At 26.4% G+C, this 14,526-nt stretch overlaps 1 protein-coding gene across 10 annotated transcripts in view; it reads right to left on the bottom strand.

The window, feature by feature from the left end:
• Positions 1-14,526, bottom strand: part of Hts (adducin 1-like protein hts) — a 30,627-nt gene that overhangs the window by 9,338 nt on the left and 6,763 nt on the right. For 7 of the 10 annotated variants that reach the window (XM_074238231.1, XM_074238228.1, XM_074238227.1 and 4 more), the window contains exons 2-8: positions 4,249-4,383; positions 3,944-4,130; positions 2,873-3,702; positions 2,575-2,711; positions 2,306-2,423; positions 943-966; positions 86-202 (exon numbers count right to left, since the gene is read on the bottom strand). In XM_074238231.1, coding sequence (XP_074094332.1) covers positions 86-202; positions 943-966; positions 2,306-2,423; positions 2,575-2,711; positions 2,873-3,702; positions 3,944-4,130; positions 4,249-4,356 — 1,521 coding nt within the window. In that variant the 5' untranslated portion in view covers positions 4,357-4,383. The remainder of the gene's footprint in view (positions 1-85; positions 203-942; positions 967-2,305; positions 2,424-2,574; positions 2,712-2,872; positions 3,703-3,943; positions 4,131-4,248; positions 4,384-14,526) is intronic. The other 3 variants (XM_074238229.1, XM_074238235.1, XM_074238236.1) reach the window with 1 other exon arrangement.

Here is a 14,526-nt window from a genome sequence, read left to right as displayed (position 1 = left end):
AAAAATCAATTATTAATTATTAATTTGAAATAATTAAGAAAAATAATATACAATAAATAAATAAATAAATGAATGATGAACCAACCTGCTGTTGAAGTTGTTTAAATTCCTTTGGATTAGTATTCTTGGGTACAAACTGTAACGCACTATCAATCCTTACTGGCGTACTGCTACTGTGTGTTGGTGATCCATCAGACACCCACTGAAGACAAAACCAGAATTGTTAAACGACCCAGTCGATTTTAACCACCAGTAATAGTAATAATAGTAGTAATAATAATAATTAAAAATTAAAAGTAAATTAAATAAGCATTTATAAGCCGGTTAAAAAAATGACTCGATTAAATGTGTGCCTGTCTCGTCAATGGCTATTGATATATATATACACTCACAAAAATAAAAACAAAAATACTCGAATATTATTTTTTTTTCTTGTTTTAAAAAAAAAATGTTAGAAAAGACAAAGGGTCGACAAATCTGGTTTTGTCAATCAGCTGATGTATACCCTGGCCACTGTCTGTATAATTACTTTTCAAATTACGATGACCAACAGGCACACATTCATTCAGAGTCATTGTCATATGATTAATTATTTAAATACTACAATGTTTTTATGATGATTCATTTTTGATAATTGATAAATCAATTAATTATCAATCGTGATAGAATTAATTGTTAATATTTTTTTTTTCTTTTTTAATGAACCCAATGTTTCCCAATGAAATAAAAATGCTGAAAATAAATTTCATTGAGAATAAATAATTGGTGGCTGATCCTCATGCTCCGAAATGTTTTAACTAATTAATTAAAACTGTGAAAGTGGACCCTAGCGATAGAAAAAAAGTTGCAGATTTATTTGAGAAAAGTAAACGTAAATAATAAATAATAAAAATAAGAAACGACTTAATCCAAATTCCGAGAATATTTTTCATTGGGATTTACCTCCTCTGCATTTTGATCCACCCACTAAATAAAAAACAAAGTCAAGAAAATAGTAATATTAGTTAACACGATTGATTTTAATTAATTAATTAACTAATTATAAAATATAAATAAAAAGAATCCCGTCCTAATCTTTTATACTTCACACTCACACGCATGTCCTGATTTCAATAATTTTATTTATCTATTTATTTATAGTAAATTCTACTGGACTTAACTTTGAAAATTATTAAAAAAATATTTTTTTTCAAAGCTGTGTAACTTTATTTAAACATCGCAGCTACAAAAAGAAAAATGACAATCCATCTTATAAATATCGCTTTTTTTTAAATAATATTAAATTCATGAAAAGCAAAAGCTTTTTTTTTATTATTTATTCATAATAAATTAAATAAAATTTATTTTTGATTTTTATATTCTGGCACTAAATAAATGGCATTGCACATAATTTTTAAATATCTATCTATATAAATATAATAAAATAATTTGGAATGTAGATAGATGATAATAATACAAATATATATTTCCATTAAAAAAAAAAAAAAAAAAATGGAATGTAAAAATTAATTTTTTAAATTTACTTTTCATGATTTGATAAAAAGTGCAATTATATTTATATATATTTATAATTATTAAGCATCGCTTTCTTCAAGCATCAAATACATACGATTACTGCGTTTAGTTATAATAATCTCATTAGTAAAAACATGTAGATATTTCAATAGATTATTATATCAAAGCGTAACACATAGAATAATATTTCAATATATATTTTTAATTGAAAAGTTTTGTTATTCGTTTTATAAAATTTTTTTCTTAGATTTTTTATATGAACAATCTGAATTTAGATAATTACTATTTTTTTTTATTATATAAATTTATTATTACTGAAGAGAAATGCTTTTTAGATGATATATTTTTAATTTTTATAACATTGAGACAAATCTCATTAAATATTATTTACGATGATTAATGACTCTATTTTTAACTACGAATTTTAACCATGCTTGTAAAATTGTTAATTTCATTATTGAGGTACAGACGAGATAACTCGGTACTTTTTAATCATTTAATTCAAGTTGACTAGTTTTTTTTTTTTTTTTTATAGTTATGAATTATTATTTTCACAAAGAATTGATTGATTCGGTAAGAAAAAATTCTAATAAAAAAAAAGATGACCTAAACGAAAATAAATTTTTCACTTTTCTTATGTTTGTAAATACGTAAAGTGTAAAATATTTATAATTGTATCGTATTATTTAATGATTATTAATCAATAGGGAATGTTTTTTTTTTTTTTTTTTTTTTTAAATAAATCATCAAATAACTACTCAGTTTTATTTTCAAAAGTAATGACTTCTACCTTTGTTATTTTCTTAGGATCTGGCGTTCCGGTCTCGAGTATTTCCACTTTTTGATAAACATTCGGTGAATTTAACCAACGTGACCTATCGGCACCTTTACGTCCTCCTTTCCATAAACTGTAATTACAAACAAATAACCAAAAATAAATAATAATAATAAAATTAATGATTGTATGAATTAAAAAAAAAAATTCCAAACGACTTAACAATTATAGTAAAATAAATGAATGGTAAATAAGATAAACTTTAATTAATGAAAAATGTATACCCTTGTTTATAAAGTTCTTCTTCTTCCAATAGGTAACCGAGTGAAGAAACAGCTGGTGGTACTTCAACATCGTTACGTGGTCTAGGTGGCTCACTTTTAATTAATGGATGTCGGTAAATATAACCAGTACGAAAACCCTACAACAAAAAATAAAAATAATTTAAATAAATTCTCAAAAAAATTAAACAATAAAAATCCCTTTTAAAATAAAAATATGCTCGTCACAAAATTTTCTTTTCGTTTTGTTAATTACTTACATAATCAAAATCTAACAATATTTGTTCAAAAAAATACTCACGGCATTGTCAAGCATCCTCATAAGTGCTTCAAACTCAGAGCTACCGATTCTCCAGCGTTTTTCCAATTTTTCAGCCAATGGCGAAGGTTCAATGATACTGGAAGTATGTGGGATCGGTGGTTTTCTCGAGGCTTCGTAAATAGATTTTTTGGATTCCTCCGACAGTAAGTTTAAGTTTTCGACTCCCATGGGCATCAACTTCAACTGGGTCTCGCAAGCAAGAACAGTATTGTAGACATTGTAAAAGGCTTCTTCAATAGTCTCACCGCAACACAAAGCACCGCGGTTGGTCAAAAGCATTACTTTATTAATAGGTCCCAGATTGCGGGTTATCTTCTCGCGTTCTTCTGGTTCAAGAGTCTCGCCGATGTACTGGTGAATCGAGACATCGCCGATCACGATGCTCTCGGGGCCGATTGGTAAGAGGCCGCATTTTAAGGAAGACACTGCTGTTACTGTTGGCGTTGTTATATGTATAATACATTTTATGTCTGGACGAGCAGCATGGATCGTCGAGTGCAATTGAAATTCAGCTACATGCACTCCAAAATTAGTCGTTCCCTGTTCGACTACCTGCCCTTGCATGTCGACTTTAACTAATGACGATGCCGTTATCTCGTGGTAGAGTAGCCCGAATGGGTTTACTAAAAAATGCTCCTCGTCAGCGTTTAATCGAGCTGTTATCTGTCCAGCCAGACCCTGGGTCCATCCGTACAAATCTAGTAGTCTAAATACAGCCGCTAATTTGCAACGTAGTAATTTTTCTCCGCGTTCATAACCCTTCGCTTCAACACCACGGATGTCGTTTATAGGCACCACACAATTTGAATCTGTGAAATTTTTTCAATTATTTTATTAATGAAAGTTTTTTATTATTTTAAAAAATATAAATAAATTAAAAAATATAAATAATTAATCATCAAAAAAATTTTTCAGTCGCTAGAATTTTAACTTGAACATTTAGTAATTCTTATCAATCATTTTCAACTATAATATTTGTACATACACACAATAAAAATAAAAATAAAAATTTATCATATCAATAATAAAATAACAAATCTAAAAAATTACTTTTGAACACATTAGCATTAAAACGAGCACCCTGTGCACCCATCATCTCCGTAATCTGTTGCAACAATCCACAAGGTCCAGATCCATCCTTCAATTGTGTCTCAATAATGCGCTCTAACTCTTCTTTGAACATCTTCGAGTTCATTATTATTTCTACACGCTTCCTTCGCTCCATTTCTCGCATATCCTGCAAAATAAAAATGAACTTAATACAATAATTTTTCTAACATACGAAAAAATAAAATAATCTTTAAACTGTTTTCTTTCAATATTAATACAACCACATGTAACAGTTCAATACTTACGGCATCAATATCCGCTGGTCTCATTTTGCTTTTTTCTTCTTCTGTAAGACCGTCTATCACTCCATTTGTGTGAGGCTCGGAGAGCTCATGCTGACTTGTGTCCGCCATCCTCGGGGCTCTTTCAGTTAGCAGCGCCTGAAAATTTATTGAAAATTAATAATTATTATTAAAAAAAAAAAAAAAAAAAAATTAATGCAACAAATATTAATGTTTTATTCTATAAATTTCATTTTACTTTTGCTAACCTCATTTAACTCATAATCTAAAATGCAATTTGATTTTTTAACAACTGCTTTTATAAATGCTTGGTTAATGTTGTTAATAATAAATGCTGTATGCAACATTTTTAAAATTAAAATTTCAAATGAAAAAATGCGAAAATTTATTAAATAAAAAATTTTAGAAGTAAAAAATAAAATAATATTTTTAAAAAAATCAACAGCAAGAGAAATTTTGAAATTTTGTTTTAATTACATAATTTTTTAACACATTTAATTACTTTACGCTAATAAATAGCGATAAAATAGTTTAGTACGAGTTTCTTACATTACAAGAGCCTTTAGGAGACTAACACACTAGTTTTAACCGATAAGGAGGTCTCTGGCATCTAATACTTCAGTTACATCACAGAACGCGGCTATATACTAGCTTACAACTCACAACTCACAACTTTAGTTTGCGCATTAAATTTGTCGTAGCCTTACTTGACTCATACTGATCCCGATCGCTTCAATAACGTTCAACTTGACTCGAATAATAATAATGATTATCGTTTTATAATTAAATATACTCATAATGGCGGGTCATTAAATTATTAGATACATAGCATACATAACACGTGTTGCTGATGATTACTAACTAAAAATTAACAATTAAATGTTAATTAATGTAGTTTATTTTCTGATCATTTTTTTATTAATAGAATAGATTAAAAGTTCTAGATTTTTTTTATAGCAAAAATGTTTATCTTAATTACTAGCTTCTTATCAGTTGAGTAAATATGACATTGTTCAATAGTAGTATAAAGGATTTGTGCTTACTGTTTATTTTAGATTGCATTAATTATTATTTTCATTGTTAATACCTCTCTGATTAAAATTCTTTATTATTTACATTAAAATTCAAAAAAATTGTCAATTATTGTATTTTAATCATGAAAAACTTGTTGAAATTTTTGTACGCATCTAGCGTGAATGCATCAAGATTTTTTTTCCTGCAGCTTTGAATTTTATTTTTCAATTTTTCTTTTTTAGTAAATAAAATTATTAATACAAAAAAATCTTTCAATCTTTTTCAATAATAAATTAATTTGACACCTGTCATTTTAATGAGAATAAAAAAAAATTCTTTTCTATCTTAACATTTGTAAATGATAATCCGAACCTTATCTTGAACAAGTTAGAATGAATAAATAGATATTATAATTCAAAATTAAATTTTTTTTTATTTTTAGGGACTGTTTAATTTTTTTCAAAAAAATTACTTTAACGCGTTAAAATATTTGTGAATTAATCAAAATTTTCTATTTTAAATTAAATAGTGAAAAAAAAAAAAAAAAAAAAAAAAAAAATTATTTAAAAATTTTTTATAACACTCTAAAATCTAAATTTAGTATTTTCAAGAATATTTTATACAGACAGTAACTGTTGAGAAGTGTGTAGTATAGTGAATGACCTTTATCATAATTGACCGTTTAAAAATGACGTCACTTTACTCATCGATCATGCAATAAAATAAAAATAAAGATGAAAATACAAAGATTTTTTTATTACTCTAAATTGATATCGAGTTCAATTAATCCATTAGATAATTAGTAGTTATTAAATTGTAAATAGTATTTCAAGATTTCCGATGCTGATGTTATCAAGTTGATTAATTAATGGAAATTAATGGTCATAATTGTAATATTAGTAGATGAACTCTTAGGTATTATATGGACAATTGAGTGATCGATTTGAGTGAAGATCAATTACACAGGGTGTTGACAACCCTAGAGAATTACGAAGGCAAGTGGATGATGGTGGATTTAGATCAGATGGTTTTTATACTCAAGGCAATGTTCTCGTACCTACGCGTTTAATCTCTTACGGGTTCGTACGTAAATAGGGCAGTTCATTATTACGGTGTCAGACTAATAATACATACATACATACATCTATACAGATATACATGTACCAAACGTGCCACGCCTATTCTGTATTATTTTTGTCAAATTATTTTTTTTACTCTCTCTCTCTTATCAGAAAATTAATCACAGTGAGAAAATTACACGCTTTAATTGTTTAAATTTCTAAATGTGCATTTAAAAAAATTTTTTTAATAATACTAATAATTATCTTAAAAATTTTATTATCTATATAATTAAAAAAAAATTTGTCTCAACGTATATATATGATAAAATAGGTTTTTTAAAATTTAATTTAGTGTCATTGGAAAGCTCTTGACCTGAATTTGTTACTTCTCAAGGTTCCATATGGTTTTCAACAATAATTAATTTATTATTATTATTATTATTATTTAAAAGCCAGATAAACAACTGTCTAATGAAATCAACAAACAAATAAACTTCAAAATAAAATAAAATAAAATAGTAGTTTATATTTTTTTGCATAGGTCAGTATGTCGATGGGTCTGGCATATCCGGGATAACATTGAATTCTCTTTATAAAAAATTAAGCTTGGCAACTGAATGGATCAATAGAGAGAAGACCATCCTAGCACGTGTCGTCACTACAAATGTATACATCAATTCACCAGCTTTGTCAATTCATTTTTTACTAACAAACACAAAACACGGTTTGGCTGTGTAAACTGTAAAATAGTATATTGCAGTACTATCACATACATCCATAGATATAGACGTAAATATATGTACTTTATTTATACTAAGTGTATGGCATCGCTTCCACGAAAAGCAACCCTTGTTTCCTAGAACTTCTACCCTCAAATATTTTTTACCCCAAGTACTCGACTCTGTTTCCCCGTTGCGAAAGCTTTTTACTTTCGCTTGTCGACCTTGCGGCGCCAGTCTGGTTTTTTTAAAACAATCTTCAAAAAAACTAAATTACAATGTACTTTCATCAAATTAATTTAATTTTTTTGTTGTACAGAATAAAAAAAAACTTATCAAGAAATTGAAAAGAATAATCGTTATGTCAGATGTCATTTAAATAATAAGACACATGTCACATGCATTTACAAGTAATTTAAATAAATAATTACAAGGCACAGTGACATAATGACCAGTTAATTGCTTCGTCTTCGATATCGACGGTGACGATAAAAATAAAATAACACGGGGTCGATGATCTTTCCAGACAGCGTAGGCTTATCGTCTCTTACAATTTTTTCTAAGCCACGTAAAATAAACTTTCAATAAAAATATAAATACTTTAATGTAATGATGAGAGTTGCAAACTATTTTATTTATATTATCAATTTTTAAAAGCTTTTATTAAATTTTTATTGTTGAATTTTTAAAAAAATTAATTGACATTTTCAACTTAATTTTTCTGAAAAATGGATCAAGTAAATTTCTTTGAATTAGTAATTTTTAAAGAGTATGATAATTGAATTTTTTAAATTATTAATTAAAAAATATTCAATTAAGTCAATTTTTCTAATGCATGTTATGCAAAATATCTTTCTTCATACAATATTCTGAGCAAGTATTTTTGGAATCAAATGTTATAAATTATAAAATGAATTGAATTAAGAGACAATAAACGTTTATATGGATTCCATTAGATTCAATCTACTTTTCCGTAGTGTAATAATACAATTTATCTAGGTCAGTTTGTCTAAGACGTGTTAATATTACACATAAACAATGAATCAATTTACTTCTTAATGCACGTGCAACATGTGTCCAGAAAATGTAAACACCAAATGTTTATTAAGAAAATACTTTCTCTTGAATTTGATTTAAATTTAACTGAATATAAATTTTCATAGAAAAAAAAAATTAATTACAATGATATTCACAGCAGAAGAAATCTGAATACGTTTAATGGAGAACAGAAGAATAAATAAAAATATTTGAATTGATGATAAAATATATACGGCGTGTATATGAATCCAAAAAAATGCAGCACAGGAGTTGAATTGCAGTGAAGAATATGAGAGGGTAAAGTAAAGGGCGAGGATTAAAAAGGGTGCAAGTTTGTTGGAACAACTGAAGCCACAGTTTGTTAATTAATTTTATTCTATTCCGTTTCTGCATTCTCAGCGTCATTTTTTTTTTTATTAAATCAACTCTATTTTCTTTCACTTTCTTTATTTTAAAAACTTTTACTTTTTACTTTTATTGTTTGTTTTTTTAAATAAATAATTAAGTACTTTTCACTTTGAGCAATTAAAGGAGATTCTTTTATTGTTAATGTGAATAAATAGAAATATAAAAAATAGGATATTGCGCTTGGGTAACCGTGAAAAAGATATGTACATATAAATGACTACTTTAATTGGTTTATGGATTTAATATTGTTAATTTTGAATTAATCTTTCGTTTATATTATTTCTATAATTTATAGCGCACTAATTTGCTTAAAAATTAATTTTTAAGACTACAAAATTTCTATTACCTTCAATTTTAATCTAAAAATAATATAATTTCATTCTTTAATCATTTTTTTCAAGTTATCAATGGAAGAACTTTGAAGTTTAAAATTTTTATAAATTTTTAATAATTTTCTAATAATAAAATTTTGAATTTGTTCAATTGTCTACTCAATGTACAATAAAAATTCAAACAAAATTTGACAGGTAAATCTGTAAATTTTAATCCATTTATCAAATTTGCTAAGAACAATTTGTGAAGAAGATAATTGTTATACTGTCCAATAGTTATATTTAGAAAGACTGATTGCCTACAACCTACATGTGGAACGTTTACGGTTTATCTATTCAATATTGACCAAAGCTAAGGATAGAATTACATTTGCTAGAATAAACAATCTAAGTAAAGGAAATAAGAAAAAATAAAGATTGAAGAGGAGGAAAAATCCCATAATCGTGAGATTTATCTTATATTTTTTTTTTTCTTGGACTCGTTTTTCTTGTGGCTTCTCAGCCCCGCAAAGATGAGTCAGCCGTACCCTCAGCAGCGTCTGGCATAGCCTTAGTGGTTACGCCTACGATTTTTCCGTACGTGTAACTTTTACGTGACCGGTGAAAGCACATGAACTTTAAGTACTTTTTAAAGTTTGTAAATTTATAAATAGTAAGATTTTTTTTTTAGACAATGTGGTGGAAATAAATAAAATTTTAGTTTGAGTGGAAAAAAATTTAAGATTTGCGATAGAGTTTTTAAAGTAAGTACCCACGTGCCTTAACGAGCAAACAAGACAAGACTGCATCAAGACTTTATGCATGCATCTATGTATATAGAGTACTATTACTCTATACTACTGAAGAGTGTACTAAAGTTGAAGGGTTAGTCGGCTGAGAAAATTACGAGGCGCCTATTCGCAATGAGTGCAGTCACCACGTGACGAGCTAAGAGCATAAAAGAATAATACACCGCATATCATATTTTTGTAATTTTTTTTTCTAAATTTTAACTACTTCTTTATCTATACGTGTTTTGAATATGATTTAGCTAATAATGGACTATAAAAAAATTTTTTTACGTGTGATTAGAAATGTTTTCAGGACAAAAAATATATTTTAGGAAATTTTTATTACTTGGAAAATTTTGTAAACTCTGGAAAAATTTTTTGATTGTTAAAAAAATTTTTAATCTGATGAAAGTTTTACTTTTACTAAAAAGATAGAAAAATTCACTAATTGGAAAAAAATTTTAGAGATGTTAGAGTTGAAAGTAGAAAAATTTTGAATCGTAATAAATATTGTATAAAAATTGGTAAATAATCATTTATTCATTAAAAAGAATCTAAATCGAAGGAAGAACATGAGAGTAACATATAGGAAGTAAGCAATTAACCCGAATTTGTAACTTCCTGAATCGAGCTAGTCTCGTTGAGAATCTGCAGACTTTGAACTAGCATTATCTATTCATAAATATAATATTTTATATGTAAGTAGTCTAATAAAACTGAGGAATATATTTGAAGTATACAAAGCGAGATTTAGCTTCACATCATCATATTTTACACTGTTAAGAAAAAAAAAAAAAAATAGTTTTTCACTAAAATTTATTAGAAGTTGATTTGTTAAATAATTTGTATTTTTAAATTAAAAAATTACTAATTTTGAGAATAATAATAATTAAAATTGAAGATTATTATTAAATGTTTCAAAATAGTTGAAAATAAATCATTTTTATGAATAAAAATTACAAATAATCCAAGAATAATGATAAAATTGTTTAAATTGTTACTTGCAATAAAAAATAAAGATGCAGTTAAGATGCAAAATAAATCTTGAGGCTGAGATATCTTCCACTTATTAAACCCGAATGTTAACTAGATCAACATGATAATTATAGAGATGAATATGGTATCCATTCTATTCACAAGATTAAATGAATCTAGCGCCCATACTATACAGGAGTTGGAACTGAAAACCACCTAGACCATAACAAAATTTGCCCAGGGGTATCCATGAGCATTGTGGCGTCGTTCTGCCGGGACATGGACTTATTGATCGACAAGAAGTTACCGCGTCGTGTCTACTCAGCGATAAAAAACTAAAAAACTAGGGGAAAATTAATAATTTCAAAAACTTTCATCTGATAAAATAAAAACGAAACAAAACGTTAATTCATTTGCATCGTTAATGGAATTTAAAATCTGGAGCGGAATAACCTGGTGGAAATTTTTTAATAATTTATATTGTGTGAGTAATTTTGAATTCAATTAGAAAGTTTGGTAAATTGTATTGTACGGAGAAAATTTTTGTCTGTGAGATAAATAATCCGTTATTTTTAATTAACAGATATGTATAATACCACACATTATGTCTGCAGAGCCGTCAAGTGCTCAATGGGTTTCCGACATTATTGTCTATTATGTTAATCAGAATGTTCGCCTTGATCGAGTGACCTATTAGAGCTACTTTTATGCCTGTTTAATTTAAATTCATTCATATCAATGTTTAGTACAAGCACGATGTTTTTTGAGTTTCTTAATTAATTTCAATGGAATTTAATGCAAAAACAAAAAAAAATATTTCAAAGTGACAGGAATAAATTTTTGTACAAGAAAGATAAACCATGAAAGTTTGGAATTTTAATTGTGAGTTAAATATTGAAGATACGAAAAAATTATAGAAGACCTCTTTTGTAGAAAATGTAATATTTTACCAAAAATGCCTTTGTCAATTTTAACGTATCGTTGATTTTTTAGCCAGAATTTTAATTCGAATTTGAACTTAGAACATTTTTAGAAATTTGAACATTTAATTTGAAGTTTTTCACAAGATTATTTCACACCATCAATAAACATCAATTAAATCGTGTGAAATTCATGGTAACAATTTTCACAGTGAACTTGAAGTGAAGTAAAAAAGGTTTTTTGTAATTGTCATTAAAGGTCATTAATTCTAATTAAAAAAAAATTAATATCGACAGAGATCAAGTTCAGTGACCTAGCGAAATAGCCCTCTGGCATTTAAATTTTCTCATCCCTGTGGGATTTATTTGGGGAACGATGGAAATAGAAGATTGTAATGCAAGAGAAACAAATAAAATATAAATAGTGGGCTTTAAAATAAAACAAAAATCTAAATTGCTCGACATTCTCGACGTGAGCCATGTCTTCCTCAACGACTAAATTATATATGACCATAGCATTAAGCAATGCTAACAGTAGCCAACGAAAATTAAAAAATATGAAAATGGAATGTTTGAATTTTTTGAGATTGAATCTAATGAAGAAATTATTGTTTTGTTGTTAAAATTTAGTGGAATGGAACAAAAAGTGGTTGACGACAGACGTGGTGGATTTTTTAGGATGAGAAGAAACTTGACCTTTTGTATACTTGCGGAAACGAATAAAAGATGATGCGGAAGATTGGATTGCAACAGCTGCATGAGATTATTCTTTCTAATCATGTTTTACTGGGTATTATATTGCTTCTTAAGTTACAAACTTTCTTCAATAATTTTATATTTTTTTAATAAATTTTTAATGAAGAAAACGAGTTCAACATGAAAATTGATATTTCGTTCAATTGTCCTCGAACAAATAATTAGGCAAAATCATAAGAATTAATATAATTACAAATATAAATATTGATAAGAAATTTTTTGCCCTCAATGATAAATATAAGTAATAATTTATAAAATAAAATAAAAAGTGTATTATAAACACTGATGTTTAAAAATATTCAACAATCTCGAGATCATTTACCATGAATAAATTTTCACCGCGAGCACGTGCATGACTCACGCAATGAATAAGCACAAGTACAAGAATACAAGTGAAGAATTTTTTTAAAAAACTATGCCAATCTTCCAGAGATTGCGTGTGTGTATTTTTGTTATCTCTATTATCATTAAAACAATAATTCATTTTTTTTAATATCGAAGTGTGTAAGATAGACGGTAAACCCATGCCCAAAGTTTGTCATTGTGTTACTGAGTTCTGTAAACGTATCAGCAGAAATAAATACTCATTGAATACGTCTACAGTTTAATCGATCGACTTATTCAGTGCACTTACAAGTCACAACACTTGTTATCGTGCATCATTACATCAAAAGCGTTAATGTCACATTGTAATTAAAATTAATTAATCGATTTAAATTTTTCATTGTGCAAAAATTTGAAATTTTACTGGTGAATATTTTCAACTTTTTTCTCTGAAATATCAGTCTATATATATATATATATATATATATATATAATAAAAAAGATATATATATAATAAAAATAAATAGTGGATCGTTTACTTTTATTATTAACAGGACAAAGTCTTGGTAGTTAATTGGAACGTGAACCCATATCTCTTGAAAGAAATGAAAAAAACTCACATATAAAGAGAGCTATATAAATATCTGTATATAAGTTATAAGACTAAAGAGTTGCCATGTCCATCAGTTTTATATCGGTATTATATATATATATATATATATATATATATATATATATATATATATATATATATATATATATATATATATATATATATATATATATATATATATATATATATATATATATAAAAGATATAACAAAGTATGTACTCCGATCGATACCTTCCGACTGGCCGCGGTTAGAAATCCGTTATTTCGTGTTTCTCATTGATTTTCTCTCTTATAAAAGAAATACCTTTTTTTTATCAACAAGAACCCTTTTAATTAGTGAATACCATTTATAAAATCGGTTATTAATTAGTAATATCAATAATAATAATAGTACATTTTTTTTGAAAAATAACAATAACAATAATTATGATTATAATTATAATTATAAAAAAATTGATGTGTAAAATAAAATTAAAACGCGGACATTGACTCCATAGTTATAATTATTATTCTATTTAAATAATTGATCTGCGAATTATTTATTGCCGGACATAAATACCAAGATTCAATTAATTTATTATAAATAATTAAAGTTAATAAATTTAGCTATTGATTTATGTGTAGGATTATTTAAGTGGGGTCTTTGAACGAGTTTATCTTGAAGTATAATAACCAAGTAAGGGGATGTATTTATTTTATTTTCTGTTATATGTGGTATACTTATCATATTAATATAATATAATATAAGAATTCATGTATCAATGGATTCATTCAAGTTTTACTATATTTAAAAAATTTATTATTGTAAGCGAAGATTTTTTGCCATTAATAATACTCATGTATTTATTTTAATTGGTTTTTCGATAGTAAATTTTTTTGATTGCTGTTAACGACGAAACTATAAAATATTTACAGATAGAAGAAATTATTTTATTACAATACTGAGAATTTTAAGCAAAAAATAATTTAAAAAAATTTTTTTAATAAATTATTCACTTAAAAAATGTATAAATCTTTAAAAATCATAAAATCACAACACAATTATTAAATAAGCTTAAAAAAAAAAAAGTCACAACCAAAAAATTTTTCTGAAAATTTTGTAAACTATAAAAATAACTTCAAAAGTAAAAAATCTTTAATGATATCATTTATAATCTCAATTACACGATTAATCAACATACTTAATGACAGATAATACAATAATGTAAATTTATTAGATTTATCACTCAAGTCTTACATTACCGTACCATGCAATTTGACTCGGCAACTCGATGATTACATTACAACCGATAAAAAAATTAAAAGGTAAGAAAAATAAATACATTAAAAGACTGCGGATGCTCGCGATTC

Source organism: Cotesia typhae, unplaced genomic scaffold, assembly GCF_013202065.1.
Source record: "Cotesia typhae breed Kobodo isofemale line unplaced genomic scaffold, CoteBio_Ctyphae contig_22, whole genome shotgun sequence".
Taxonomy (NCBI): domain Eukaryota; kingdom Metazoa; phylum Arthropoda; class Insecta; order Hymenoptera; family Braconidae; genus Cotesia; species Cotesia typhae.
This window is presented reverse-complemented; position numbering and strand designations above follow the sequence as displayed.